This window comes from Anguilla anguilla, chromosome 5, assembly GCF_013347855.1.
Source record: "Anguilla anguilla isolate fAngAng1 chromosome 5, fAngAng1.pri, whole genome shotgun sequence".
Taxonomy (NCBI): Eukaryota; Metazoa; Chordata; class Actinopteri; order Anguilliformes; family Anguillidae; genus Anguilla; species Anguilla anguilla.
The window spans coordinates 5317775-5345474 of record NC_049205.1 but is presented as its reverse complement, the minus strand read 5'-3'; the positions used below and the strand labels follow the sequence as shown (position 1 = coordinate 5345474).

Here is a 27700-nt window from a genome sequence, read left to right as displayed (position 1 = left end):
AGCGTAGGCTATCACTGGGGTACTTTGTTCTTGGCAGGGGCTGTTAGAGCCCCTGTCTAACACAGTGGGAAAGTGGGCATCATACTGATACACAGTCATACTGATGTCTGATTGGTGGATCACTCTTCCCTTTCTCCTCCTCCGCAGGTTCCTTTTTCCGAAGCTCCTGGAACAGTGCAGCCAGGGTAAGATAACAGTCATATTACACCCAAACCATATCCAGCAGCAACAGCTGGGCCAATCATATCACCCCATGGCCTGGGCCAGTCACACCACCCCATACCATACCTAGCAGCGATGGCTGGGCCAATCATATCACCCCACACCTAGCAGGGACAGCTGAGCCAATCACGTGACCCCGTACCTAGCAGCGACAGCTGGGCCAATCACATCACCCCATACCTAGCAGCAAAGGTTGCTTTAAAATCTTTTCAGAATCCTGCGACTGCAATCTTGCAAACAGTGTCATTTGTTGAGTAATTTTGCCATTTCGGTGTTATTTTAGAGCAGACCCTTTCTGCTGGAGCTTCCTTGCCCCTGGTCTAGAAAACAAATGTCAGAAGTTTGGCTTTTTCATTCATTTACCTCCTCAGCCTCTGGCAACGCTACTGCAGAGTTCATTCTCGTTAAACAATGATGGCAAATTAGGCTAATGCATAATCCTATGTGTGCCTTTTTATTCTAGCATAAATTAGCCAACGTTTGCATGGTTGCTCGCTATTATACGCTATAAAACATTTCCTAGTGCATCATGGCCAGGGTTGTGCTCCACAGTACAGGTTAAGATTGATATCGGTGCATTGCATCACTATGCGTTAGTCAGAGTGGAAGATTTTGGAGTCAGCCTTCCTCTGACCTTTGGCCCTTATTGCTTTGTTTGTCAGAACTGTTGTCTTCAAGATGCTGCAGTGTTCTTACCTGTGTTATTTTTTTGTGAGATATATAAGTGCGCTTTTAATACTTGTCAGTATCAATAGTGGCACCAAAGGCTGAATATTTTTGAAGGGTACAGAATGCTTTACTTGTAAAGTTGAGCGCTGGGGTTGCAGTTGTGTGGTTTGGTTGATGGTTCTCATGGTTGAGTGGTTTGGCTGATGGTTCTCATGGTTGAGTGGTTTGGCTGAGATTTTACCCAGTTGTGTGGTTTGGTTGATGTTTCTCATGGTTGTGTGGATTGTTTGATGTTTCTTGTGGTTGTGTGGTTTGGTTGATGGTTCTCATGGTTGTGTGGATTGTTTGATGTTTCTTGTGGTTGTGTGGTTTGGTTGATGGTTCTCATGGTTGTGTGGTTTGGCGCAGGCATGGTGAGCTGCGTGGCGTTCACCGGTCTGTCCGGCGACCAGCGGCACCCCCTCCTGCACCAGCTCCAGCAGCTGATCCGAGCAGCCAATCCCAGCGCGGCGTTCATCCTCGCAGAGAAAGGCGCGGTGACCAGGTGAGTAGGTTAGCACCTGGGCTAAATGCACCTGGCGAAGCCAGTCCCCAGCCCCTGCCTCTTAAAGGGGTTCAGCCCGTTCCTCCCGAGTTTTTCATCAAATACAGATGAAGGCCATAGTGTTGCCCATTTAACTTGAGACACAACCCAACCATCTGCAAAACTGGGCCATGCCTGAATGCCTGAATGTTTTTGAAAAAGTGACGCACTTGCCAGTAAAGGTACATTCTGTGAGTTCCTTCTCCATGTTTAAAATCTTCATGGAGCACCGAAAGAACATTTTAGAGCCGTAGGAAGCCTTTTAAAACTGTCATTTTTTTAAATCGTAAGGAAAGAGCATTTGTCAGCGCGGAGTAGTGCACAGTTAGGCTCACTGCAGTGCTGGTATGTTCCGGTTACTCATTGCACACAGTAGTTAAATTCAGTGTCACCTGAAAAGCTCAGCGCTGTAAAGCTAATCATGACCTTCAGCAACTGCTGCAATACATTCCTGTCACAACAAACACACACACTCAGGTCAATCCGGCTTAAACATAGAGGACTGCATGGACATCATAGAGTAACAGAGTCACAGAACACAGGCACTTAGAGCCGAATGAAGCTGTGTCCGTGTGTGTGTGCGTGCGCGTCTGTGTGTTCGTGCGTGTGTGCGTGTGTGTGTGTGCGTGCGTGCATGTGTGTGTTCTTTTGTGTGTGTGTGCGTGCGTGCATGTGTGTGTGCGTGTGTCTGTGTGCGTGAGAGTAAACCCCTGTAAGGCTGCCCCTGTACGCTGCCCCTGTGTCTGTTACAGGAATGAGGATGTGGAGCTGATCTTATCTGAGAGGAGCTTCTCAGAGTCGCAGATGCTGAGAGCTCGTTACCTGCTGTACCCAGGCTGGTGAGTCCGCATCTGGCCACACGTCACCTCAGTCCCGCTTCTGTATGCTCACTGAAATTGAACTGTGTGTGTGTGTGTGTGTGTGTGTCTGTGTCTCTGTGTCTGTGTCTGTGTGTGTGTGTGTGTGTGTCTGTGTGTATATGTATGTGTGTGTGCGTGTGCATACGTGTGTTTGTGTGTGTGTGTGTCTGTGCGTGTGTGTGTGTGTCTGTGCGTGTGTGTCTGTGTGTGTGTGTGTGTGTGTGTGTGTGTGCGCAGGTTCGAGGGGAAGTTCCGCACCAGCGCCTCGTCTCCGCCCATCTCCCAGGAGCGCGTGCAGTTCGGCCGGCCGCTGGAGAAGCCGCTGTTCCTGGCGCGATGCAAAGGTGAGCGGGCGGGGCGGGGCGGGGCGGGGCCAGGCGCGGGGGCGGAGCCGAAGCGCAGCGGGCGGGTCCACACCTGCCCCACACACCTGTCCGGGGCTAATTGGGTTCACTGGAGCCCTCCGCCCAGGAGAGCCTCCAGCTGCTGGGCTGCTGCCCGTCATCTGGGATGCGTTCCAGCCCCCCCCAGCCCCCCCGTTATGCAAATGAGGCACGGGTCTGAGCCCCTCAGACACAGAGGCCGCTGCGAATCTCCCATTCACGTTTTTCACCACTAACGAGACGTGTGGAACTCTTTATGGATGTGTGGATTTGCACACAGTGCATAACGGTCGGCCATCTTGACAGACTTGGTCGCCCTTGTATCCCACCTCCTAACACCCCTACGATTTATACTAGTTCAGGATGTTTTTTTTTTTTTTTTTGCCTTTTTTTTGTGAAGTTTGAGGTTTTTTTTTTGTCCTAGGTCCTTGTCCTTGATATAGATGTAATCTGAATGCTTTGAGGATTGGTTCTCACTTAACATAGTTAGCTTGTCTTTGTGCTTTAGTGATGCTACACACACACACACACACACACACACAGTTCTGGGAATATCGTTAGCGATGTCTGGCACTGTTACTCTATGAATCACATTAACACGCTTGTGTTCTCTGACCCCTGCAGTACTCAGACAACAGTTATTTTGAAGAATTCCAGGCGCTCTGACACATTTTGGGAAGGGTTCATTAGAAAAGACAGGTGGCTGAGAGTTCAGCCTCCCCCCCTCCTCCCCCGCCCCCCCCCCCCTCCCCAACAGGGCACCTTCCGAGCCGCAATGGCTTCCCTCTCATCTGTTACCCCGTCTGAGTTTTTTAAAAATCGAAGTGTTCTTGTTGTGCGCGCTTGTGTGTACCCTCGCGAGTGCACCTTGGGTGACTAATGGATTTTGCGGCTTCTGGGATATTTCCGATGCAAACGAGCCTGAAAACTCCGTCTCCTCCTTCCTCCGCAGCGTTAAAATCCTCGCTGAGACCGAACCCGTTCACCGGGAACGTCTACAACGTCTGGGGCCGAGTCCTTTTCTCTGGTAAAAAAAGAAACCTTTCCCTACCCTACCCCGTGTTTACCTTCGGTAAGAACATTACGTTACCTTGTGCAAATGCGTTACCCTGGCAACGTGTGCTTTCCTTACCTGTGAACTGCAGTGACAACACAGTAAAAATGTAAAAAAGAAAAAAAAAAAAAAAAAAAACATTTTGTAATCGAGAATCAAGTTGTGTAACCTTTTACCTCTCGTTGTTCAACAGCGGTAAAGCTATGTGACCTTTCCCTCGTGAATGTTTGACTTGTATTTCAAAACACAAACAGTATTGGGATATTTTAGAGCAAGGAATGTCCTCGAGGCTCGTTAACTCAGAATACGGTAGGCGACTCGTTTGTACTTCACTTATTTCCACCTGTAGAGTTCAGCTCATAGTCCACCGGTGTGTCTTCCTTTGCTCCACTTGGTTATAGTTTATTTTGTTTAGTGTCCTTCCCATATCTCTGTGAGTTTTGGTATTTATAGCTGCATGGTCATGAAGTGCATCGGTTTGGTTTTTTTTCTGTGAAAGGAGGTGTTTGGTATTGAGAGAGTGCATCAGTTTGGTTTGTTCTGTGGAGCGGAATGAGATTGGCATTGAGAGAGTGCGTCGGTTTTGGTTTTTTTTGTGAGAAGTTTGGCATTGAGAGAGTGCATAAGTTTTGGTTTTTTATGAAAGGTTTGGTATTGAGAGAGTGTTGTAGATTGGTTGGTTTGGTGAGGGTGAGCAAGTTTGGCATTGAGAGTGTTGTAGATTGGTTGGTTTGGTGAGAATGACTGAGTTTGGTAGTGTTGTAGATTGGCTGGTTTGGTGAAAGTGAGCGAGTTTGGCAGTGTTGTAGATTGGTTGGTTTGGTGAGAGTGAGCGAGTTTGGCAGCGTTGTAGATTGGTTGGTTTGGTGAAAGTGAGCGAGTTTGGCAGTGTTGTAGATTGGTTGGTTTGGTGAGAGTGAGTGAGTTTGGCATCGTAGCTGCATGGAGAGAGTGCAGTTTGGAGCGGCTTGGTTTGCTCGGTGGAAAGCGTGACTCTGAGGGCAGTGGGTCAGAATGGGAGAAGTGCGGTCTTTTTCATTACCCTCAGTTCCTTAATTTAACACCACCATACAGCACAAACCGTGGTGCCCTTGGTTATTCTTAGTTGTTTTTGTTGATATTATTGTGGTTATTATTCTTCTTATTATTTTTGCCTGTGCATCTAGTTGTGAGACATGCCGTTTAGATTACACTGGGGTGCGTTTTTGAGCTGTGACCCCAAAACTTTGTTTTACGCTGGATCCGGGCGATGTCATCGTTCCGGTTACGTTTGTGGTCCCCTCGTGGTCCCGCACGGAAATGCACCCCGCCCAGCACGCCGTCCTCTTCCTTTTGAGCCTCTCCAATTGGCCCTCGGATGGTCGAGAGGGCGTGGCCAGCGCTGGGAGCTGACTTTCGTTCCCCATCCCCCCCGCCCCCTCCAGACTCGGAGCAGTTGATGGAGGTGAGCTACAACGTGGTCAGCGGGACTCTGGGCGTGGTCCCTGTGCAGGACGGCCCGAGCCCCCCTCCCCAGGGCGTGGAGCCCCGCCCCCGCGCCCCCGAATGCTTCCTGCTGTTCGACGGAGTGGGCCTCACCCAGGACAGCCTGAAGAACTGGCTGCGGCAGTGCGCAAAGCAGGTGTGCCCCCCCCCCCCCCAAGATACGCCCTGTAGACTGGCCCTCAATCAGGTACAAGCACTACCCAGATAGGCCCTGTAGACTGGCCCTCAATCAGGTACAGCACTATCCAGATAGGCCCTGTAGACTGGTCCTCAATCAGGTACAGCACTACCCAGATAGGCCCTGTAGACTGGCCCTAAATCAGGTACAGCATTACCCAGATTGGCCCTGTAGACTGGCCATCATCCAGGTACAGCACTACCCAGATAGGCCATGTAGACTGGCCCTCAATCAGGTACAGCACTACCCAGATAGGCCCTGTAGACTGGCCCTCAATCAGGTACAGCACTACCCAGATAGGCCCTGTAGACTGGCCCTCAATCAGGTACAGCACTACCCAGATAGGCCCTGTAGACTGGCCCTCAATCAGGTACAGCATTACCCAGATAGGCCCTGTAGACTGGCCAGCATCCAGGTACAGCACTACACAGATATACTATGTAGACTGGTCCTTATTCAGGTACAACACTGCCCAGATATACCCTGTAGCCTGGCCATCGTTATATGAAGGGTAACCCTTTGCTTGCTTTGTGTTTCGCGATCACAGAAAACCGCGAAGAGACCAAGGAAAACACATGAGGTGCTGACCCTGCAGGAGATCAAGAACATTCATGTGAGTCATTTTTTGGAAGTAACCTTTTATCCCTTCAGCAGCTGGTGCTAGCAGACCGCAGTCACTCAATCCACCATAGGAGGCGCTATTGTGCGGCGTGACAGAAAACCCACCCTACAGGCCTAATTACAGGATTAGGGTCACTTTACTGTATGGAGATACAGTGCTTTATATTGATGCACCACACCTGGTTCCTCAAATCATGTCCATTTGAACACACTGATCCTCTTCATCCTCACACTCCTCCTTCCTCTCTCCGCAGGTGAAGCGACACTTGGACCCCCTTCCGGCGGGTTACTTCTACAACGGGCACCAGTTCGTCAACTTCTTTGGAGAGAAAATGAACTTCCATCCATGTATCCTTTCACCATTGAGGGAGCTTTGTGTGCAATGACTCCATTAACAGGGACGGGCTTCTCCTGTCCTCAAAGCACCCTCTACAGATATCCATGGGCGCTTTCTGTTAACAAGTCGCTAATGCTAGTGTTTGATAATCAGCTGCTGTTGTAGGCATGGTAACCAGCAGTTTTATTTCAGCGTATCCGTGAACAGAAAGCTTTCGAGTGTAAGTCGTAATTTTACCTCAGTTGAAACAAAGTATAAATAAATCAAATTAAACGTTACATTTACCTAGAAAGACCTTCAGTGTTGTTTTGTGCCTAACTGTAACGGCTGTTTGGAGTTAAGCCGTTGAGGGCAGGTTTGGCTAGGCTAGCAGGTCGCTGTGTTATCTGCCTTACATGGAGACCCGTGCAGTGATGGAGCAGTTCATAGACGAGTACGTGGAAGAAGCCAACAAGGAGGTTGAGCGCTTCAACCGCGAGCTGGAGCTACAGGGACAGCCCGACCTGTTTGACCCCTAGAGGCTCCGCCCACTCCGCAGGTCATCCCATCGTTTGTCTGTGAGGGATTCCAGGGAGGGGGGTGGGGGAGGGTGGGGACAAGGGTGGGGGCGGGTTGTGAGGGTCCATACCACAACGTCATGCCATCCACAGAAACTGGGGTCTCCCATTTTCCGGCGAGGGGGAGCGCTACAAGGCCACGCAGTCACGCAAGAGTCCCTGACCTAGACCTGAATCTGAACCTGAACCCGTCCGCCACCGCAGAGAGCCAGGGCCACAGGCCTGAGCCGGGTCCTGACAAGCCTTTTTTATGTGAATAGTGTAAATGAAGTTCCTCTCCATAGGAAGAGTACGGCTCTGACCGAAGCTCATGAGGAACGAGTGACGTGTTCACACGTCGGATTCAGGGGTCATCGCCGCTTTTCGCCTAGCTGCACGGCTGACCGATTGGCTGCAGTTTTGGTGATACCGAGCCCTTACCGAGTGGGCCGGACCAAGCTGTCATTGGCAAAACGGTGATACGTCATTGGCCCGATCCATTTTGGTGTAAATAAGCATTTAACAGTGGCCTCAAAACTGCCGACGTGTATCATAAAGGCTCTCTGTATAGCGGTGGCATTTACAGAGTTACAGTCAACATGGAGGATGGCAAGTGGTCAGGTCAGGTCAGGTCAGGACCTCTGGTCTCGGCGGATCCAGGGAAGCCCAACGTCATCTTAGCGTGACGTGCAAAGACACAAGTTGCACACAAACATGAGTAGACATGCCAGGTTTCTGTTTTCGTTGTTCAGCCATGATAAAAAACCGTTGTGCTGGGAGCGCTTCCCACACGGCCAATGTACTGATGGCTCTTTTAGGTACAGCCCCAGTTCACAAAGTCAGAGCCACTCATGTCATGTCCAGACCACATGGGTTTGGTGTGGGTGCCAGAGGCTGGGGCTGGGGATGGGGGGGGGGCGGGACGGAACTTGGGCGGGGGCCGGGTTGGGTTGGGTTGGGTTGGGTTGGGCTGAGTTGGGCTGGGCCAGGTTAGGCCCGGACGTAGTCAGTCCGTGGATGTTAGATTGTGCCGAACGGTGTTGTCCATGGCAGTGGTAGAAAAAGTCACGTTAGACACTTGAAACTGGTGTGTCACTCACTTATTCTATGCATGAGTAGTGCTTGTGTCCTCATATAGGAGCCTGTATGGCTGACATTAGTTATGATGACAGAAGGGGGTCATCTGTGTCCAGACAGCTGAACGCAAAAGCAAAAAAAGAATCTAATAAAAATACAATGCAATATCCGAAACAGTGTCCTTCTAAGGCCAAACCTTCTGCAGACCCTGGATTCCCTGGTTAATTGGGAGCACTGGTGTGTTCTATCGAATGGCGGTTAGTGGCAGCAAGCAGCGACGAGGCCTCAGAGCGGACTGTAAGGTCGGATGTCACACAGAGCAGAAAGGCCTCCATGCCGTCTTCACGCGCACTGAACAGGCCGTCCGCTGAAGTATCCAGCCTCAGCCTGTTTGACGCGGTCACCCCACCGTCACTTCATCATACCTTATGAGGTCAAGAGGTCAAGAGCGGAATCCTTTAAACTTGAAGAGAGCCAGAGAGCCACTAAGCCGTTGATAGTGCCCAGGTTGTTAACATCAATAGCTCAGGTTACAACACCTCCCCCCCCACCCCCCTTTCCCTGGGAAGTTTGAGAGTGCCAAGCTCCCCTTGGCTTAGTGAGGGAAAACTCATCTGGATCCATTATGCCAAAGACCAAGAGCGTGAACGGAAAGGGAAACGATGAGTCGCCCAGAGGCCTGTACTTAAGACAAAGATGTCGACTGCGAAGCACACGAGAGAGGAGAAGTGACCATTAATGTACTCTGCCCCCGTGACCTCTGACCTTACAGCAGCCGTGCTCTTTCAGGATTAAGGCTCCAGACGCAGACTGCAGGGACTTCAGTATTCACCCTGCTGTAAGGGGGTGTCCTCTCGCTCGACTCTTCTGGGGGGAAACCCTACTGAAGTCTCCTGCGGCTTAGGAGCCAAGCCGTGTGCTATGCTAACGTAGCATAGCTGCCTATCCACTGGGTCTGGTAGTGTTATTTTCATGGTCAAAATTAACCGCAGTATTTGTAGCAGACGTGGTTAACTAGAGATTGACCCTTGGGGTGGGAGGGGTGCGTGAGACCTTTCCCTAAGAAGAAATACAATGGGACCCCTCTTGCAAGACAGATTAGTTGGGCCGTGATTTGTACAAAACAAAGGGGTAGTCGAATATGCGTAAAGACAGAGCCCCTCACTACTGACTCAAGGAATCGATGAGTCCAAGGGACCGTTTCCAGGTTGTGTAGTCGCTGCAAGCTCACTAGCGGTGCGTCTAAGCGTAAAGGTTCCAGGAGAAGCTGTTTGAGCTTTAAACCAGCGAAATCAAAGCAGAAGTCGGCGCCATTCGTTTTTCGAAATCCCAGTTGCGCGGCAACCACCAAAGATGGTTCAGCTGTAGCAGAGACACTGCTGGCCCCCCTGTCTGTATTACCTACGGAAGATGTGTTGTGTGAGCGTCTGACCAAGCCATACGCTTTAAAGGGGCGGGCCCGTGGTGGAGGGGGGCAAAACAGGTGGTCTTGTCCCGCCTTTATCGGGCCACTGCCCCCTGTCCCCACCAGCACGCCCCAGGGAGACGCCAGAGAGGGGTACGGCCCGCTGTTGCCCCCCCCCTCAGTCAGGAGGCGAGCTCCCTGGGGCAACGCCCCAAATGCTAATCCTTAGCCTAATAGCAAGCAAGTGTAACTGTACTCTGACTGTGCACACCTCTGTGTATCCAACCTCGGAGAAACTCTTTAAGGACCAAAAAAACGAAAAATAAATTAAAACCTAGACGCCTCGTCAGTGTTGTGCGTGCTGAGGCGTCCAGCGTGGGATTTCAATTTTGGGAGGGGTGTGACCTGTGAGCTCCCCCCGTGCAGCTGAGGTAAAGCAGTGAGTCTAGAAGTCCCCGGAAGTTTCTCTGGAGTGCACGCGCTTGAGCTGCGGCTGAACCGGGCCAGTCTGGGCTGAACCGGGCTGAACCGAGCCGGACTGGGCCACACTGATTGGTCCCCTGCTGACTTGCACGCCGTCGAAGGGCCTCGAGCCCGTCGAGCTGCTTCTCCTACGGCCCAAGAAGGGAGATCGCACGGCCAAAGCAGCGGCTCCGTTCCGTAGTGCTTTGTATCGCGAGGAACATCAGTGGGGGAGCTGCGGGTTTGAGACAGGTCAATCTCAGATTGGTGCTAAATTTGCCTACCATTGGGTGGGACAGCGTTGCCCCCCCTGCCCAATGTACTGGAGTCCTTAAAGGGTCCGAAGGGTTTGCAACACACAATATTTAGCTGTCATTAAGAGTACTTAATAGCACATACTATTTGCATGTGTTACGATGTCCTCACAAGGTCTGTTTAAGTCCTTACAAAATGGCCTTTCACCAAACTGGTACTGCAAAGCAGAGGAACTAAAGAATCACAACTATTTTACATATCTAATGAGAATTGAATTACCTCTACGTTGTAGAATATTTTTGTAATGCTGTGAATTGAGAAGAGAAAAAAAAAACACTTAAACACAAGTGGCTACAGGAAATCCTGTCTTAATCCAATAAAAATATGAAAAAAAATAAATAAATAAACTCAACTATTTAAAGTAAGCTGAGAGAAAAAAAAGTGAGGTTATTTTTTTTGCTATTGTTGCTCCGGCAGTGCCTTCGAAACGGCAAAGGGAGGAACCCTAAGTGCAGGGAGCTCTATGGAGGGGGCGGGGGGACCGGAGTCACAGGCCCCCCCTCCCCCCCTCTCAAAAACAGTGTTTGGTGAAAGGAGTCTAGAGCGAGTATCGTAACCCCGCCCGGGGGGGGAACGCGGCGAAACGCAGGGGTGGCTCCAGGGCCCAACCCGTGTTACCGGCGGCCGAACGGAGGGGCGTGACACGGTCACGGCCAAAGAGACGAAAAACGCGATTAAAATGGAGGAGCAGGGCGAGCAGCTATCGTCCGTCCTCGTCCGAGGGCTGCCGTTGCATCGAGCCATTTTTTCGGATAAAAAAAGCGGAGGGATGGGGTGGGGTGGGGTGGGTTATTCGGTGAAACGTTTCGTTTTCGAACGCTGCATTTGAGCGGGACGGCCTGCCGTTGGGGCTGGGTGGCCCCCTACTCTCCGGATTGCAAAGGAGGGGGGCCCCAGTGTGGCCCTGGAGGGGTCCCACCCAAAAACTGCACCTGCGTAACCCTCCGGGCTTAATCAGATATAACCAAGCGCTGTGTATTTTATGTGTGTGGGAGCTAGTGGTTTTGTCACTGAAGTTATAGGACAAAAACTCAATTTGGTGTCAAAGGGAATTTTTTCTTCTTTTTTTTCTAAAGAAAATGATATATATGAATAGAGATACTCAAATGAACTCTTTTGGATAAGCTATGGTGAAAACTTAAAATGTGGAGAACTTTGTTGTTCCTTAATTTTCTGTTGTTTTTTTTTTAGAAGAGTGACGTAGAAGCTCAGAAGGGCCAAATTTTGGGAATGTATGCACTTTTTGACGGTTACTGAAATCTGAATTCTCTATATTTCTAACGTTTTGTAGCAGAAAAGAGGTCTTAGATTTACCTGCGGGGGGGGGCTTGTTCCCTGGGAAAATGCCTCATTTTGCCTCGTCCCTCTCTCCCTCGAATGCAACCTTTTAAAACTCCGCCTCTTCGTCAAAATGGCCGCCAGCACCTCGAGTGTTGAACTAAGAGCCACAGCCTTCACCTGCTTACTCTGAACAGAAGCCTTCCCTCCCCCCTGAAACCCCTGAGTCCTGGCCAGCAGAGGAGACGGGGCGATTCCCTGCCCGGCGACCTGGCGTTCGTTCGTCACGAGCAGCGTGATCTTTTCCTACTCAGGTTTTAATCTCTGCTTTCTCTCTATGATTGTCACCTGCTCCTTTAGCCCAGGCTGTCCTCCAGTGACACGCCCCCTGGCCAGCTGCTCAACTACAAAAAAAAACCTACCAGGGAGGGGTTAAAATGGACAGGCCCTTGAAGTGTGAGTGTGGGGAGGAGGGGGGAGGATGGTGTCGGTGGTCAGGGCAAGGCATTTCACACATCTGCCTGGTCAACAGATGATTGGCCGGTGTTGATTCGTGCTCCGCCCCTTCCTGTCGCTCTCTCTGTGGGGGGGGGGGTAAATATTTCTGGCTGGCTGGTGTTAAGCACACACTGGTGGGGTTGAGAGAGGTACTGAATCGTAAAGACTGTGAATCTTGTGGAAAAGCGACGCCTCCATGCTTCACTGCTCCGCGTTCCCTAAATTTCTCCGCACCCCGAGTTCACACCGCTTTCTCGCTCGCCATTGGAGATAGATTTTTCGGGGGAACAAGCCCACCTGTCCTGAGAACAATTCTACTGATTTGCACAAACCCCTCCGTCCCGTATCCCAGCTGATGTCCCACCCAGGTGGGGCCTCTATTCTGTTTAAATAGGAAGTATTAGGAAGCTCCTAAAACTGCAAAATGCTTCCCCGTGATCGATCTGCAAGGAAATAACAGACATTCAGTTATCAAAAATGCTTCTTTTCTTTTTTTTAAAAGAATTAACTTACCTCAAACACTAAATTCATAATATTTTGAACTCTAAATTTCAGACTGAAACGAGACTTTCAGGAAGATGTACTTGAAAAGTGCCAAAATGTTCATTTGTTGTTTTTATTGCTGTTCTTTTGTTTTTGTTTTGTTTGTTTTGGGTGGTGTTGATGAAATTTGAATTAATTGAAATCAGTTGAATCCTGTTTGCACAAAACTACTGTAACTTCAGTTTTTTTCTGTGACTGATGCTTTTATAATCTTATATTTATTACAGTAAGTAACCCATTAAATATATTGATATGGTTAATTCTTCTGTTTATTTTTGTATTTATCTGGTTCTCGCAACCTTTGCTTGTCTGTTTCCACGGATGTATTGCAACTAAAATAAATTTAAAAAGCAGCTCGGTCTCTTGTTTGTCTTTCAGCATTCTGTTAAATTACTCTGAACACACACACACACACACTCACACACACTCAAACTGGATCTTATAATGCAGATGTGAAGAGGTTGCAGCAGGGAACTTGGAAAGGGAGGGATTTGCTGGGGGAGATCATAAGTATTGCCCAAGATTTATTGACAGATTGTTTCCCTGTGTAATGATTAGTAAAATTAAGAGGTATATTGTCCTGTGGAATGTTTATGACTTTTTAAAAATCTATTTTGATCACATACAGCAAGCAAGCAATTTACCAGGCACCTGTCTATTGATATTGCACATTGTTTTGAGATAATCGCAGTCTGTAAAATGCAGAGGGAACTATTTTAATTACTTCACATTTTTATTATATTAAACGGGGACCGTGCCCATCACAACCGATAAGCCAGAGCTAGCTTTATATCTTAATTTTCGGCTGGCGTCCCTGGGTAGGATAAACATGCACGCTTCCGGTGCGATTGCATGTCATCGAGTGAGCCGACCGGATCGAGCCGCAGCAGATCTGACCGGAACTCGATCGTACACTCCCCCTGTCAAAGCAAACACCTCTGCAGCCCTAACGGGCAAACCATTGAAACAGCGCTGAGAAAAAACTATGCAAGAAGTCTTTGGAGGAACCTGGCCACACAAAGAAATATATTTAATACATTTTGAATGCCAGAATAGTTATTTTTTTTATTTTTTGGAAAAGACGCATTCTACATGTCTGATTATGGTAATATGTGCCACAGTATATGCTCAAACATTTAAAGGTGATATTGGAATTAGTTATGAGTTGTACTGTAATTATGTATGAAGAGTCTCCTTCCCAGTATATCCCCTTCCTGTCTGTGGCTCTCCTTCCCCATATTGTACTACAGCCTGAGGGACACAATGGCTTCTGAGGCCCGCCTCTGACATTGGCTCTTCCGCGCCTCTCCGAATCGCTGTGACGGGCCACGCACTGGGCCCCTGTCCCCCACGGCGGGCGCAGTTCAAATTGTGATGGGGGTTCCCCTGGATGCCTTTGAGTCTGAATGGGGGTCCCTGGATCATTGAAGGTTGAAAACCCCTGCTGTAATGTGTCAGTCATGGTTTGGGAACCCTGGGGGGTCATCTCCACGGTAACAGAAAGCAGCTCTATTAGGGGCATCACTAAGGAGGCTGTACCTTTAAAAATAAACATTAAACATAAACATAAACATTTCCGTTTTTTAGTTGTAAGCCAAGACTTGATACAAACTGCCAACAACTGCCGGAGAATTTTGAATGTAGTGGGTTAAACATGGAAAGTGTCTGTGTTTGGTGATCTTCAAGGAAACAGGATGTTTATTTCAGTTTTTAGAGTTAGCCATGTAAACAAAATGATCATCCATTCATTTATGAATCAATTTATTTATGCATGCACATATATAATTTTCTGATACATTTGACATGATAAATAATACTGGATTTATTTTTTACACATTACACAACAGGAGCTGTAATGATCAATATTTTCTCTGCAAATTTGTTAAGTCTGTTGCAGTACACGTTCATTTACTTTGGTTGTGTGGCTCGGAGCTGTACTTGTAAAAAATAATTCGTTTTTTGTGGCCATTGTACTATATGTCTGTTTGAAAAGTTCCGGGTTGCTAATTGTCCTCAACATGTTCTTTTTTTTTGTGTATGTGCTTTTGAGTGTTCAAACTCAAAGGAGAAATAAACAGTGTATCCGTGGAGATGAATCAAGGCAGTGGATTGAGATTTCAACAAAGAAACAGATCCCGAAAACAGTATGAAACTTCGGCCTTCGATGTGTGCTCTGAAATACTGATAGTTTTTCCTTGAGCGAATGTGCGTTCGCTCAGTGTTGTCTCATTCACATCCACAATGGTCTGGAGAGGAACTGCTTTCTCTTTGCTTCCTGGCTTTGCGTTTTGTCTCAAAGTAAGTGTCCGTAGACCGTGAAACATAAAGGATCTTTCTTTCTTTGTCTAGCAATTGCGATTTTGTCTGAGGCCAGGGCTTATCTTGGGGCTGAATAAAAATATCCCTCGATGCAAGTTTTCATTTACCATAGTTATCTGGTTCTTATTCCCCATGAGAACCACAGACAAAACAATGGATGGAACTAAGTTCTTCACACGTCTGTATTGCGGTAATGGAGGTGTGTACTCACTTATCATATTGACCTCGTTCTGGAATGTGATACAGCCATCTGCTTAACCCCGTAAGGTGTGAGGTCACAAATATGCGACTAGAACCTTCTTAACTGAACATTCTAATGCTGATGTAACAGTCACTGCAATGAGTTAGAGAACACTGACTTGGAATTCAGAAAAAAAAAAACATTCCAAAAAAACGTAGTCTTAAAAGGGTCGAGTTTAACCTTATTAAAAAAAAGGGAAGTGGTAAGTTCTGGTTTTGTGGCATTTTTGGTCTATGACCATTTTATATATGTTTTTTAAGGTATTTATTTAAATGTATCTACTGTTCTCTTGTTACAGTCATTTTGTTTTTTTATAAAGCAGCATTTATTTTTCTGATTGCTATATGTTTATATTTACTTATCAACTAATTATCACTTGCTGTATTTCTCTCACCTTTTTAAATGTGTTTATTTAATTTTACTAAAATGTATTCTTGTTACATAGAGGCAAATATGCAGTAGATGCCGAGACTGGGCGAATAGCTCGCGCTTGCCTGCTGATGCCCTGGTGTTCCAGTGTTCTGATGGGCGTTGCCCAGGCATGCCCTCGGGCGGCCATGTTTGCCTTCACAGTTGAAGAGCCACCAGGCCGGGCTCCCCTTTGCTTCCCCAGTGAACCGAACAGCCCCCATCCGTGCCTTCTGAGTTTACACTTACTGTACGTTCGTCTGTGGGACTGAACAAGGCCGATGGGGATTGTTTCCATACTGGAAGGGGAGCGTACATTTTCGGTTACCTGCTGAGAGACAAGAAAAATAAATCTTAAAATGCAGCCAGCACCGCATGATTCTAGGTCTAAATTAGATAAGAGCAATGGGAAGATATGGCAAGAAACCAAGAAACACCTTTTAGCAGCATGGCATTGCTAAATTATCAAGTTACCTTATTTTCTTCTAACCGCAGGCAACTTTGCTTTTATTTTTAATCTCCCCCCCCCCTTCCCCTTCCAAGGCACTCTAAAAAGATCCTTTAATCTGAACTATGTGAAGCAGAGCTGGTAAATAACTGTTTAATAGTGCTGCATGCACTCGAAAGGACAAAGGCGAAGCCACTCTCTGAATGTGTGTTCAATTATCTGTGTACCCAAAGAAAAAAAAGCTCTGTGAGAGCTCTAGCACGAGAAGGCCGGCTAAGCGCATTTATAGTGAGCGCTTCCCTCGGTTTTCTTAAGAAAGGGAGAGTAAAACCTTTAAAAAAGCAGTCTGCCTTGCACCTTATCTGGTGATTCTCTGGCTTGCAACATCTGAACATCTTCTAGACATGTACAGAAAACGTGTATGAAAGAAGTATCTGTATATTGCATTCAGAAATTCATCAACATTTTTTTGTCGTTGTTTTTGGTCATATTAGAGAGCTAGCCCAGCTGAAGGTCAACCGAATAAAGAAATGAACTGCTTTTATGTTATGCAGAGCATTTTGAGCTGGTGAAGGATGTCAGTGTTTTACAGTGAGGAGTGAGGGGTGTTATCTTACTAACAAGTGGCCTTAAATGCGGTTGTGCGTTATCTGGTTTCGCCATCAGAGCACACCTCTGGTCCTAGTGCTGCGTTAATTGAAAGGACCCCTAGACCTCAGTTTATCCTCCCGCCCAATGGGCCCTGGATGCTTAAATTTGGCCCTCAATGTCAGAGGCACTGCTTTCAGAGCACACATGGAAGGCCGAAGTTTCATACTGTTTTCGGGATCTCTTTCTTTGTTGAAATCTCAATCCGCTGCCTCGATTCATCTCCATGGATACGCTGTTTATTCATCATTGGTTTGTTTGAGTGATCAGTGTCCCTGATTGGCCCCCGGGTCGCGCTCGCTTGGTCTCTCCAGCGTAACTCAGTTCCTCATTGGACGGAACAGGATGAAAGCCCGCCCCTCTAGGGCCATACTTGATTATCCCCGGGCCGCTGTGTGTCTGCGGCGTCTGGCCTGCCGCGTAGGTGTGACGGGCGTCAGGATGATATCTCTCAGCGTCCGACGCGTGAAAGTCCCTGATCCCGAGCTCCTGCTGAGGAGGAAGAGGCGTTTTTCCCCCCCCCCCCACCTTCACTGACTCAGAACGAGGTGGCACTGTGTCAAGTGGGGTTGTCTTATAACCCTCGTATTATTTTTCGGGTCAATTTGACCCCGTTGGGTGTTTGACATCTCTTGAAACCCAGTTAACTTTAGTTATTCATCTTGATGCTAGATTGGTTTGATTCACTAGGATATATGAAATGGGCATAATGCTGTTTTCAAAAAAAATCCTGTACCAACTTTGAATACTGATGTGTTGTGTGCGGTCATTTTGACTCCAGGCCCTGTTGGTGTGTAAAACGTAATTAAATATTCTACCTAATTTTTTTTTATCTCTGATTTTTATATGGGTGGTTCAGGAGGCACTTTCCCATACAGCCTTCTGACATTCACTCACCCTAGGCTCTAAAATGAAAAGTTCATCATAGATTTTTAACATTCAGAGATAAAAATTCCAGTCATTTGGGGGGACTTTAATGAGGTGGGGTCAGTTTGTCCCCGCGCATAAAAGGTGCCGTAAAATTTCCAAACTGAACCGTTTCAGTGTGTTTTGGCGATTAGTACCAGGTTTGTACGATGCACAGGTTGGTGTTACACGTGGTGTCGACAACAAAGCAGTTAATTATTAGTGAAATTGCAGAAACTCCACAGGCTTTTTTTTTTTGTTTGTTTTTTGTCACTTAAAGACAATCTTGTTTTTGTTCTTCCTTGCATTGTCCATTATTCATTTATATACAGATTCAGCTACTCCCGTGGAAGTAGTGTGATAATGAGAAGATTTGGGGGGGTGGGGGGAGGGGAGAGAGAGAGAAGAAACGATTCCCTGCAGGCAAATTAAACATTACTCAGGAGTCCAGACTTCATTTCCACCTTCTAGAGGAGTGCTTTCTGTGCAAAGGCAGGACGAGGGAGTGTCTTAACATTTTAAATCACCATAGAAATAACAATCTATCCGGACCCCCGGGACGGCGGGTGTTCCGGGAGGTGGCAGACAGACTCAAACCCAAAATCCTTTCTCAGCGGCGCTCCTGAAAGAAATCATTAGTATTGATTTGGTGGCGGTGACGGGGTGGGTGTCCCTGATGGATGTTTCACGGCGTTGAAGAAAAAAAAAATGTCCGTCCGCTAATAACAGAGGAAGAAATAGAGGCTTCGCTGCCTGGGTGGGCCGAGATGCACAGAGACAGAGTTCCCAACCTGGATTCCTTCTCAGGGACCAAAATAAGGAGAGCTGTCTGTCTGGAATAGAACCCTAACACTGTACACACACCACACACACACACACACACACACACAGTCTCCACAAAACCTCACACCACACACACAAACACACACATACACACACACACACACACACAAACACACAGTCTCCACAAAACCTCACACCACACACACACACACACACACAAACACACACACACAGTCTCCACAAAACCTCACACCACACACACAAACACACACATACACACACACACACACACAAACACACACACACACACACACACACACAGTCTCCACAAAACCTCACACCACACACACAAACACACACACACTCTCCACAAAACCTCACACCACACACGCACACACACAAATCACACAGAGCTACACGCACGCACATATTGTCCTTGCAAAACCACACAAACACACATGCTCTGCCCACCCTGAACCACACACACACACATACACACACACACTGTGCCCACCCTAAACCACACGCACTCACACACACACACACTCACACACACACTCGCGCAGGTTCAGGGTCACAGCGGCCCCGCCCTGCCCGTCTCTTGTTATGGTTTTAAGCGCTGCGGAGGGGGAGGTATTTACTTCCCCTCTCTTTCCGTGCGGCTGCACTCCAGGGCCTTCGGGAACGCCGCCGTGTTTTGGCTTCGCCGCTCGCCGCTCGCCGTTTCCGGCCAATATAAGCGGCCGTCCCGCACCTCTGCCGCTCGCCCTCTAAAACGCTCGCCGTTTCCCCCCTCCCCCATTGTCACAGGCGCTGCTTTTTCGGTTTGCGGGGGACAGCCGAATTCAAAAGCAGACGGATAAAACCGGGATGAACAAACAGCACGCACTCGCGGTGCGCTGAGCCCCCCGTCCCAAGCCCTGTCCTCTGCCAGGTTAGAGCCTATCTACGCTTGCGCCGTCCTCCTCGGACCGGGATACTCTGTGCGCGGTTCAAACGGCGAAAAACACACACGGCCCGCTAGACACAGCTTTAGCGGATTACGGGATTAGCCGATGGGGGTTTTTTTTATTTTTAACGGCTAAAATTGGCACCCGTGGCTAAAAGCGCCGCCGTGCCGCGATGGGTCCCCGAGACCCAGAATGAACCCACAGGCCGCGCCGGCGCCAGTGGCGAATGCGGTTAGGCTCCGCCTTCTGTGGGGGCGGAGCCTAATTGCTCGTACCATCGGCAGGGTGCTCCCTCCTCTCTATTGGCAAAGAAGCGCAACCAATTTGATTGGCTACTAGCAGCAAGGCACAGTTGCCTTTATCTATACATTCAGGCCCAAATGCATTAGTGTATTAGTTCACTCCAATGCTGATGCAGGATTCTTGATGATACTGGAATGGTGTTGGCAGGGGTGTAGTTAGGAATTCTGGGCACCCTGGAAGAATATTGTTCAGGATACCCCCCCCCCCCCCTTTTTTTTTAATATAAAAGAAATGTAATTTTTTTAGGTGTGGGGCCCTAGAATCATCACCCTCCTTTCACCCCACTGGCGACGATTCTGGGTGTTGGAAATGGAGGCAAACAAACATAAAAAAAAGAGTCTGCTTTGCTCAGCAACGCTCCTTTCGAAATGACAGGAAACAGGAAGAAGTCCAGAAATTCGATCAGCTGTAGCTGCAAGTGAGCACCACTAGTCCTGATAAATTATACAATCTTCATGTGTATCTTTCTGATTTACCTCATTTAAATGATGTAGCACTACTGTACAATCAATATGTGTCCTGAGTTGTTTCACGCCAGGGCTAAGTGCATTGGCAGTATGTAGCTGCCCTACACACCTTCCTCCTCTTGGTTGTCAGAAAAGGTGGACCAGATTTATGCCAAGGCGCAACTTGCCAAAACCAAATCACTCTCATGACAATGACTTGTAAATCCTTGTTTAGAAAATGTTGTTAGAAGAAGACAGATTAAAAACACGAAACTGGTTGGATTTCCTGTTGTCATGTTTACTGTAGAGGAGGCTGTCTCCAGTTTGCAGTCCTTCTGCACCGCTAATCTGCACAGCTGACACCACATATTACATCATCCAGCCTGCTGTAGAACCGCGGTTTCTTTGCCAGGTATCAAGAGCCGATCGAGCGAAGAGCTTTGATAAAATGCTCAATTTGTACAGCGCACTGCAGAGTAAAAAAAATAATTATTATTTAATCATACAACAGGCCGTTGATGTTTTATTTTCACTTTGTACATTTCGAGTCAAGTTTAGCAAGCTTGGCAATTGCACGAGCAATCAGGAAATGACTTCACCGATGTGCCAGCTGCACTTGTCGTGTGTAACCGATCTTGTTTTTGCTGAGCTCAAGCCTCACTTGTCGAGCACGTGACCTCACGGTGCCGTGATCTAAACTGCAGGTGGCTTTCTGAAGTGACGAACGACCAGACATGTACTTTGGCATATCAAATGCCAGTTCATTCTGATGACTCATGACGTTGAGTTTGATGATGTTAAATAATAAGAACAAAACAATAGTAAGTATTGTTATGTTTATTATCAAACACAATGTCATGAGTCATCGAAATGAACTTCCCATTGATATACAGTGTTACCAAAGCAGCTCTCTAATAATAATAATAATAATAATAGTAATTATTATTATTGTTGTTGTCGATGTTATCATTTAATACAGTCTATTGTATTATGTTCCGGATATGCGTGTGTATCCATTGTATGTTGAACGCTTTTATGGAAAACATTTGCATATCTGAAACTGCCCATCAAATATCACTGCGTTGGAGCGCGCGGCACCAAAGCGCAGCAAATTCCCCCTCCACCTATACCCCCCCACCCACCACCTTCCAGTGAGGGGCTCCACGCCTAATTTGACTGAGGGTCCCGGGGCTTCTGATGCCTGCTCTGTCCAGTCCACGGGACCCTCGCTCTCAGTCTAGCAGCGAAACTGGCGAATTGGGGCAAGCAGAGAAAGAAGGAAGCTCAGACTTTTGGCAGAAGAACTGAGGTCTGGACGCGGATAGAACAGGAACTACGCTCCTGTCGCACGGAGGAGAGGGACGAGATACAAACAATGGGCTTCAAGCTGAGTCAGGAAAAAAACAACTTTTTCAGCAGCGATGCTGTTTATCCCAGCGTTTACATCGACAAATGTTGTTTGCGCTAAAGTTGCGCTGTCGCTACTGTTAAGGCGATACAAAATGTCTTCAAACATGTGTCCATACCACAAGTGTGCAAAATAAAAGGGAAAATTGAGATAGGAGGTGGGTCAAAGGTTTATGGAGATGCATTGCCATCATGTCAAACCTTTATGCATTAACACATCCTGCAGTTCGAGAGAACTTCTGCCCTCACTAACCTGTAATATACAAAGATTTGTTAAGACGCGGCATAACGTTTAGAATGTTAATAATTAGCCTCAATGAAAGCTCTCAAAGTCTTGTCTTGCCCTTCGGTATAACGGGTCAGAACTGGCCGGCCGAGGGGCGTAGTTCTCCCCAGAGAAACACGCCGTCACTTTCTCATCTTTCCTCGAGAAACGGGACAGGGGCGCCGCGATTGGCTGAGAGAAAGTTTCCATTGTTTTAAAACTACATATGAGCGCGTGCTGTCAGCAACACCTGCGGGGACTGAACATCCTTGAGCACTTCGTCGCCAGCGGGTCGCAAGGGGGGCTTCGCGGTCAATTCGGGAGTTACAACATTTAACAACAAATGTAACCTTTTTTTAAATTGTTTTTTTTTAAACTTCCTTTCCTGGACAAACATAAATAATTCAAGTGGAAATGAAGACCGAAAAAGAAGCGGGCGATATGACCGGAGTGACAGTGAATCATTTCGCAGAAGGTAGAACATTTTTCTGTGTTGAATCATTAATTCTCTTAGTTACTTTCAAACGTTACATTTTCTCATATTTTGCCACGTAGTGGTGTTGAATCTTCTAAGTGTTCCGTGGAAACTCCAATCTTACTAAACTTCAACCAAGTAGTCTACGCCTAGAAGGCTTAGCAATAATGTTAGCACGGATTCCTTCCGAAACGTTGTCTTATGTTTAGGCTAAGTTTAGCTTTTTTTATTCAAATTGATACATTAACCCTAAATACCGAGAGAGAAAAATAACTATTGAAGAAAAATAAAAAATGTACTTACTGCAATGTCTTGTAAGTTTATAAACTATTGAAATGCGGCTATTTGCATGGCTGTAAGCCTGCAAGTTTCCTTCCCCGACCCCCCTCGACCCCCTCCCGTGAATGCTACTTTTAGCATGTCAAAGGACCCCCGTTGAGTTCTTCCCATTCAACGTCTAAAAAATATGTTACCTCGAATTGCCGTGATGTGTGTTCATGTTTTTATTTCAGTTCTACTTGACTTGACTTGTCTTCAGTGGCTGCAAACTATGCATCTATGCGATTCACGTAGAATATTTTAATAAGAGTGGTAGCTTTTATGTCTGGGTGTCCCGGCGACCGTTTACCCTCCTTCTCTCCGTGAAAAACGTGAGGAAAGTGAAGACATTTAGTCGTTTCGAATGTATTACTTGTTATTTTTGTCTCATCCAGGGTGCTGTAGTTAACTTACATTTATTTATACAAGAAGATATGAATTACAGATATTAAATTTTAAGGTGCTGCTCAGACCTACTGAGGCTATGGCCCATTTGACAGTCAATGTCTGAGCAGAAGCCACAGGCTTTGAAACACTAAACCGTGGCGCCACCTATTTTGAAGAGCTTTTCACACTAGAAAAGGAAATCCTGATCGAACCATCTTCACACAGTAAAATGTCCAGTGTTAATTCAACTCTGTAATAGTCGATTACTTCTGGTCTCACTCTGGAATGTGCAGCCCATCCAGAATTCAAAGCCAAACTGCACTGAGCTGCAATGAGCGCTGCTTGTTATGAAACGACTGAATAACCTCCTGCTTGCTGGTACTTCACAATGTTATTTGAGCTTAGGGAGTAAAACGCACGATTGTCATGTAAACCTGTTAACTCGTCGCAGCTGAGCTGCATTCAGAGACCGATGGCCACACTGGCAGGGATATTGTCACCTCAAAGACGAAAGCCTTGCGCTGGAAGGGGGGCTATCACAAAATCTAAATGAATAGCGTGTTACATGTTCTCTGCAGAACTGACGCCGAGTCTGCCCCCAAATTCGCACCATCCCAGCCTCTCCGGTTCGTCCCGACCCTTTCGCCCGTGTCCCAGGCATGGGGGGAGTTTTCTGCGGGTGCGCTAAATTGTTTATTTGCTTTGTGCCCCCCCCCCCCCCCTGTCAGGATTGATTTACACAGCTCACAAAATGAAAAATGAAACAAAATACAAAAAGGGATTAGAAGCCTATGTACGGACAAATTTTTTATGTATTCTTTGCAAACATACTATGCATCTATATGTCGTTGGTATGCTGGCGAAACAGTTTAGATTGAGTATCTGTCTTGATGTATACTTTTTATAGCACCTTTCTCACACCCAAGGTCACTTTGAGGAGCATTTAACTATGCGCACATACACATAAACTAAAGAGAAAAATATACATTATATGTATGTACAATATACATCGCCTGACGAAGACCAAAATGGTCGAAACGTTGTCACTGCTCATGGATTTTAGTCAAATAAGTCACTTGGGAGCATAATAGCAGTGCTGTTATTATTTTCTTATTTTGCATTATTCTTTTTTTTTTTTTTTTTTTACCAGGCACCTGCGCTAAATATTGGATGTTCGCATACCTCTATTATAATAACAAAAAATATACATTAACACATAGTATGAGCAGTGGAGTTTATACATAGCGGGGTTTGCGTGTTCTCCCCGTGTTCACGTGCGTTTCCTGTGGGTGCTCTGGTTTCCTCCCCCTGTCCAAAGCCTTGTGGCCCAGGGTCTCCGGATGAAAGTTAGCCTCCCTGACTGACCCCTGACACATTTACCAAAAAGTTATTTTATAAACGTGCAAACACCCTGTCAAATAAACAAATCAGAAACAAATCTTAAAATATGCACGCACACACACATATATTTAAATACACTTAAAGCATTACTATGATCAGTGGAGTTGAGCTGGCAGTTAGTGCGACCGAATCGGTGTTGCATGAAGAGGTGAGGTTTGTTTTTTAATTAAAAAATGTGAATGAGGAAACAGCACTACGAGTTACTACAGTCGCAGAGAGGTGTTGAGCAAGAGCGTTTCAAAGCCTGAACACCGTGCCACTGAGGGAACTGCTCTCTGTGGTGGAAAATCTGCTCTCTGAGACACAAGCGAACCGGCGCCAGAGCCCCCGGGGGTGTGAAAATGGCGGGTCGGACACGTGCGTGTGCGTTCGGCTTCAGCGAGAGACGGTTTCTCTTTGGACCTTAAAAACAAACAAAAACAAAACAACAAGAAAAAAAGAAAAAACCTTTCCTGGAATGTGTCTAAAGGCCGGATCTAGATTCCACTAAAGATAGTCCCGCACAGGGAGAGGATGCCCTGGGTCCTGGGGCGGGGGGGCGTGATTGTGGAAGAGAGGAAATGTGAAAGTCATGGTCCTTGGGCTGGGGGGTGCTGGGGGGGGGGGGGGGGGCACTAGTGTTCCAGTTTTTTTTCTGGATGATGTCATTCAGGATTGCATCAAGCTTTTACACAACGCCGCTTACAGAGTGTACTATTGAATGGTGCAAAGTGCCAGAATCATACCAATAAAAAGGCAGAAGGTGGCGTTGAAGTGAATGTGGTGCTAAAGTGAATGAGTATACCGTTTACTGGGGATGGCTGTGTGTGACAAAAAAGCTGCACTGTGGAGAAAGAGGCCGGTGGCCATTTTGTAACTACGTGTTGTGCAAAAGATGTTAATGAACACAGAATTGTTCTCAAAATGGCTGTATTGATCCCTGAAAAGTGGCATTTATTTTAACAGCACAAGTGCCTGAGGCCTGTTGGTTGCTGACAACGTTCACAACTAATTTACCACCAAATGTTTTTTTTTTCTGGGTAATGTTTCTGGGGCTTTCAGGACTACATCTACCAAGAAGCCACCTTGGAATCTGTAGTCCTATGAGTGGGAGCCTGTGGCTTCTCGACAGCGTATCCTAGCATTGCTAACATTGAGCAGAACAGCGCTGACGTTTTGGTGTTAACAGCAAGCAAATCAGAAAGTTACAAGCAAACCTGAAAGGTTAATAACTGTTCTGACATGATGGTGCATGTAATCGAAATTGGAAAGCTGCTATTGCCATTAGCAGTTTGTAAATGTGCACATTTCAGCTTTTCCAAAGTGTACAACATTTATCAATTTTGTTGTATAATGGTGCTGCAAGGACTTGTTTTATCCCCTGAGAGAAAAAAAGTTAATGGGTTTTTTTTTGTTGAGATAATGCAAGTACCTTGGATGACATAAGCATGTTGCAAAGAAAATATTTTCAAAAATATAATTTGTTTTATTTTTTATTGAATGTCCCTTGTAGTGTGGGTTTCAGTATGGAAGAATATATGGCTTCTCGAGATTCAGACTGATGGCTCGTGTTCCCTACAGGCGGAAAAAGGAATTGCAGGGTCTGTGGGAGGTTAAACAAGGTCACACAGTCCCCTTCTGTGCAAGCTGACGCCTGGGCTTTTAAATCGCCTGACCCGAAAATCTGCGCCCTGTAGCATCTGTGCTATCAGTCTGCAGATGTCTCTCCCCTCCGGTCTGAGCTCAAGATGTCTGCCCAAACCTCCCCCCCCCCACCACCACCCAACCCCCCTGAGGACAAGATCACACTTAAGCAGGTTTAATGCTGGGGGGGGGGTGTGAAGTGAACCCCCCCCTTCCCACCACCCCCCCACCTCACACGGTGAAGTGAAAATCCCGCGATGTTCGGCAGAAATGCAGTTAGAGTGGAACAGCGTGTGCGGCGGTTCTCTCTGTGAGAAGCTGCGCTCACAAAATCAGCCCTCCCTGCTGTGCTCTGCTCTGCTCTGCTCTGCTGTGCTCTGCTCTGCTGTGCTCTGCTCTGCTCTGCTGTGCTCTGCTGTGCTCTGCTCTGCTCTGCTCTGCTCTGCTGTGCTCTGCTGTGCTCTGCTCTGCTGTGCTCTGCTGTGCTGTGCTCTGCTGTGCTCTGCTGTGCTCTGCTCTGCTCTGCTGTGCTCTGCTCTGCTCTGCTCTGCTCTGCTGTGCTCTGCTCTGCTCTGCTCTGCTCTGCTCTGCTCTGCTGTGCTTGGCAAAAAATGGATGGAGACCACAGCCATTTCCCATCATTCCTCTTACAGACATGGCATATACTGAAAACATATTTATCTGAGCTATGTCATCAAGGTGCAATCAAGGACAAATAGACAATTTTTTGTATAATTATCAAAATTTTTTGGAATGCACTGCTGTGAAAGACATAGCTGGGCGGTCATGTTGGGAGGAGGAATTTTACATGCCGACAGCAGGGGGCGCTGTTGAAGGCCTGATTGGCTACAGTGGAGTATCGTCACGTTCGTTCGCAGCCCCTTGAAACTCAGTCTGTAAAGTATTTAAGTTTTCCTGAAAGATCCTGTAAAAACAAAATTTTTTCCCCTCCCATTTTCCTAACAGCCTTTAAGTTCACCCTGCAGGTTTGTTTCAGGTCTGTTGGTGACCTGGATGGGGAAACGTAAGCTATGGCGGGAGGTAGGAGATGCTACCGTTAGCTCGCGGTCGTGAGCGCACACCTGCTGAGCGTGTGCAAGCTGCCTGTCTGTGCTTGCCCAAGCATTTTTTTGGTTATTCATTAATTCTCATTAAGCAAATGATTTCCAAACTGGCACATTTGTCTGTGAAATAGCGTGCTCGCGCAGGAAGAGTCAGCGTCAGCATGCTGCATACCCAACGACCGTTTCAACAGCCCTGAGAACCTTCGGGCTACGGTCTCCTTCGTTTGTGACCGACATGGCATTATTGATGGGGACATGTTTGATGTTTGACCGGGCTGTCTTGTAACATGTTTACCCCAGAATACATTCCACCAACGGCATTAAAAAAAAGGCGAAATGTCTCGTTTGTAGTTTCGCTGCAACGTCGCGGATCCGGCTGTGAAAAGGCATCCTGGGGAGCGTGTCACATGTGACATACTGTACCTCGGTACGGTTCAGGAGAGTTCGGCGTCCTGGATGACCGAGCCCTCGATGGAGGAGGGGGGCTGCTGGTCGCAGTGGACCCCGGCGGGGTCAGAATTCAATCATCGCGTTAACGGGCATTTAACAGACGCGTTTATCCAGAGCAACTTAGGCGGGACATGTTAAGTGCCTCGCTCAAGGGTACAGCGACAATGTTCTACCTGGGAATCAAATTTATTATCCCCGGAAAATCTAATGGCTCTTCATCCGACTTCGATATAGAGCCACTGGGCTCAAAACGTAGCTCCTGATAGTAAATTCATGTTCCTCGGGGCCGTATGCAGTGGTTCATTGTGCATTGGAGCAGTTTGGCATGTGCGTGTGTGTTTACATGTATGAG

At 47.2% G+C, this 27700-nt stretch overlaps 2 protein-coding genes across 3 annotated transcripts in view; both read left to right on the top strand.

Moving 5' to 3' along the window:
• The window catches only part of c5h20orf194 (chromosome 5 C20orf194 homolog), a 30037-nt gene extending 22807 nt beyond the window's left edge, over nt 1-7230 (top strand). Inside the window, exons 29-37 of the mRNA XM_035417482.1 lie at nt 148-185; nt 1300-1435; nt 2227-2313; nt 2572-2678; nt 3670-3744; nt 5196-5392; nt 5982-6047; nt 6310-6403; nt 6804-7230. Coding sequence (XP_035273373.1) covers nt 148-185; nt 1300-1435; nt 2227-2313; nt 2572-2678; nt 3670-3744; nt 5196-5392; nt 5982-6047; nt 6310-6403; nt 6804-6910 — 907 coding nt within the window. The 3' untranslated portion in view covers nt 6911-7230. The remainder of the gene's footprint in view (nt 1-147; nt 186-1299; nt 1436-2226; nt 2314-2571; nt 2679-3669; nt 3745-5195; nt 5393-5981; nt 6048-6309; nt 6404-6803) is intronic.
• Nucleotides 7231-21842: 14612 nt separating this feature from the next.
• Nucleotides 21843-27700, top strand: part of slc4a11 (solute carrier family 4 member 11) — a 77007-nt gene continuing 71149 nt past the window's right edge. The window contains exon 1 of one of the 2 annotated variants that reach the window (XM_035418258.1): nt 21843-22105. In XM_035418258.1, the coding sequence (XP_035274149.1) occupies nt 22045-22105 (61 nt within the window). In that variant the 5' untranslated portion in view covers nt 21843-22044. The remainder of the gene's footprint in view (nt 22106-27700) is intronic. The other variant, XM_035418260.1, reaches the window with a different exon arrangement.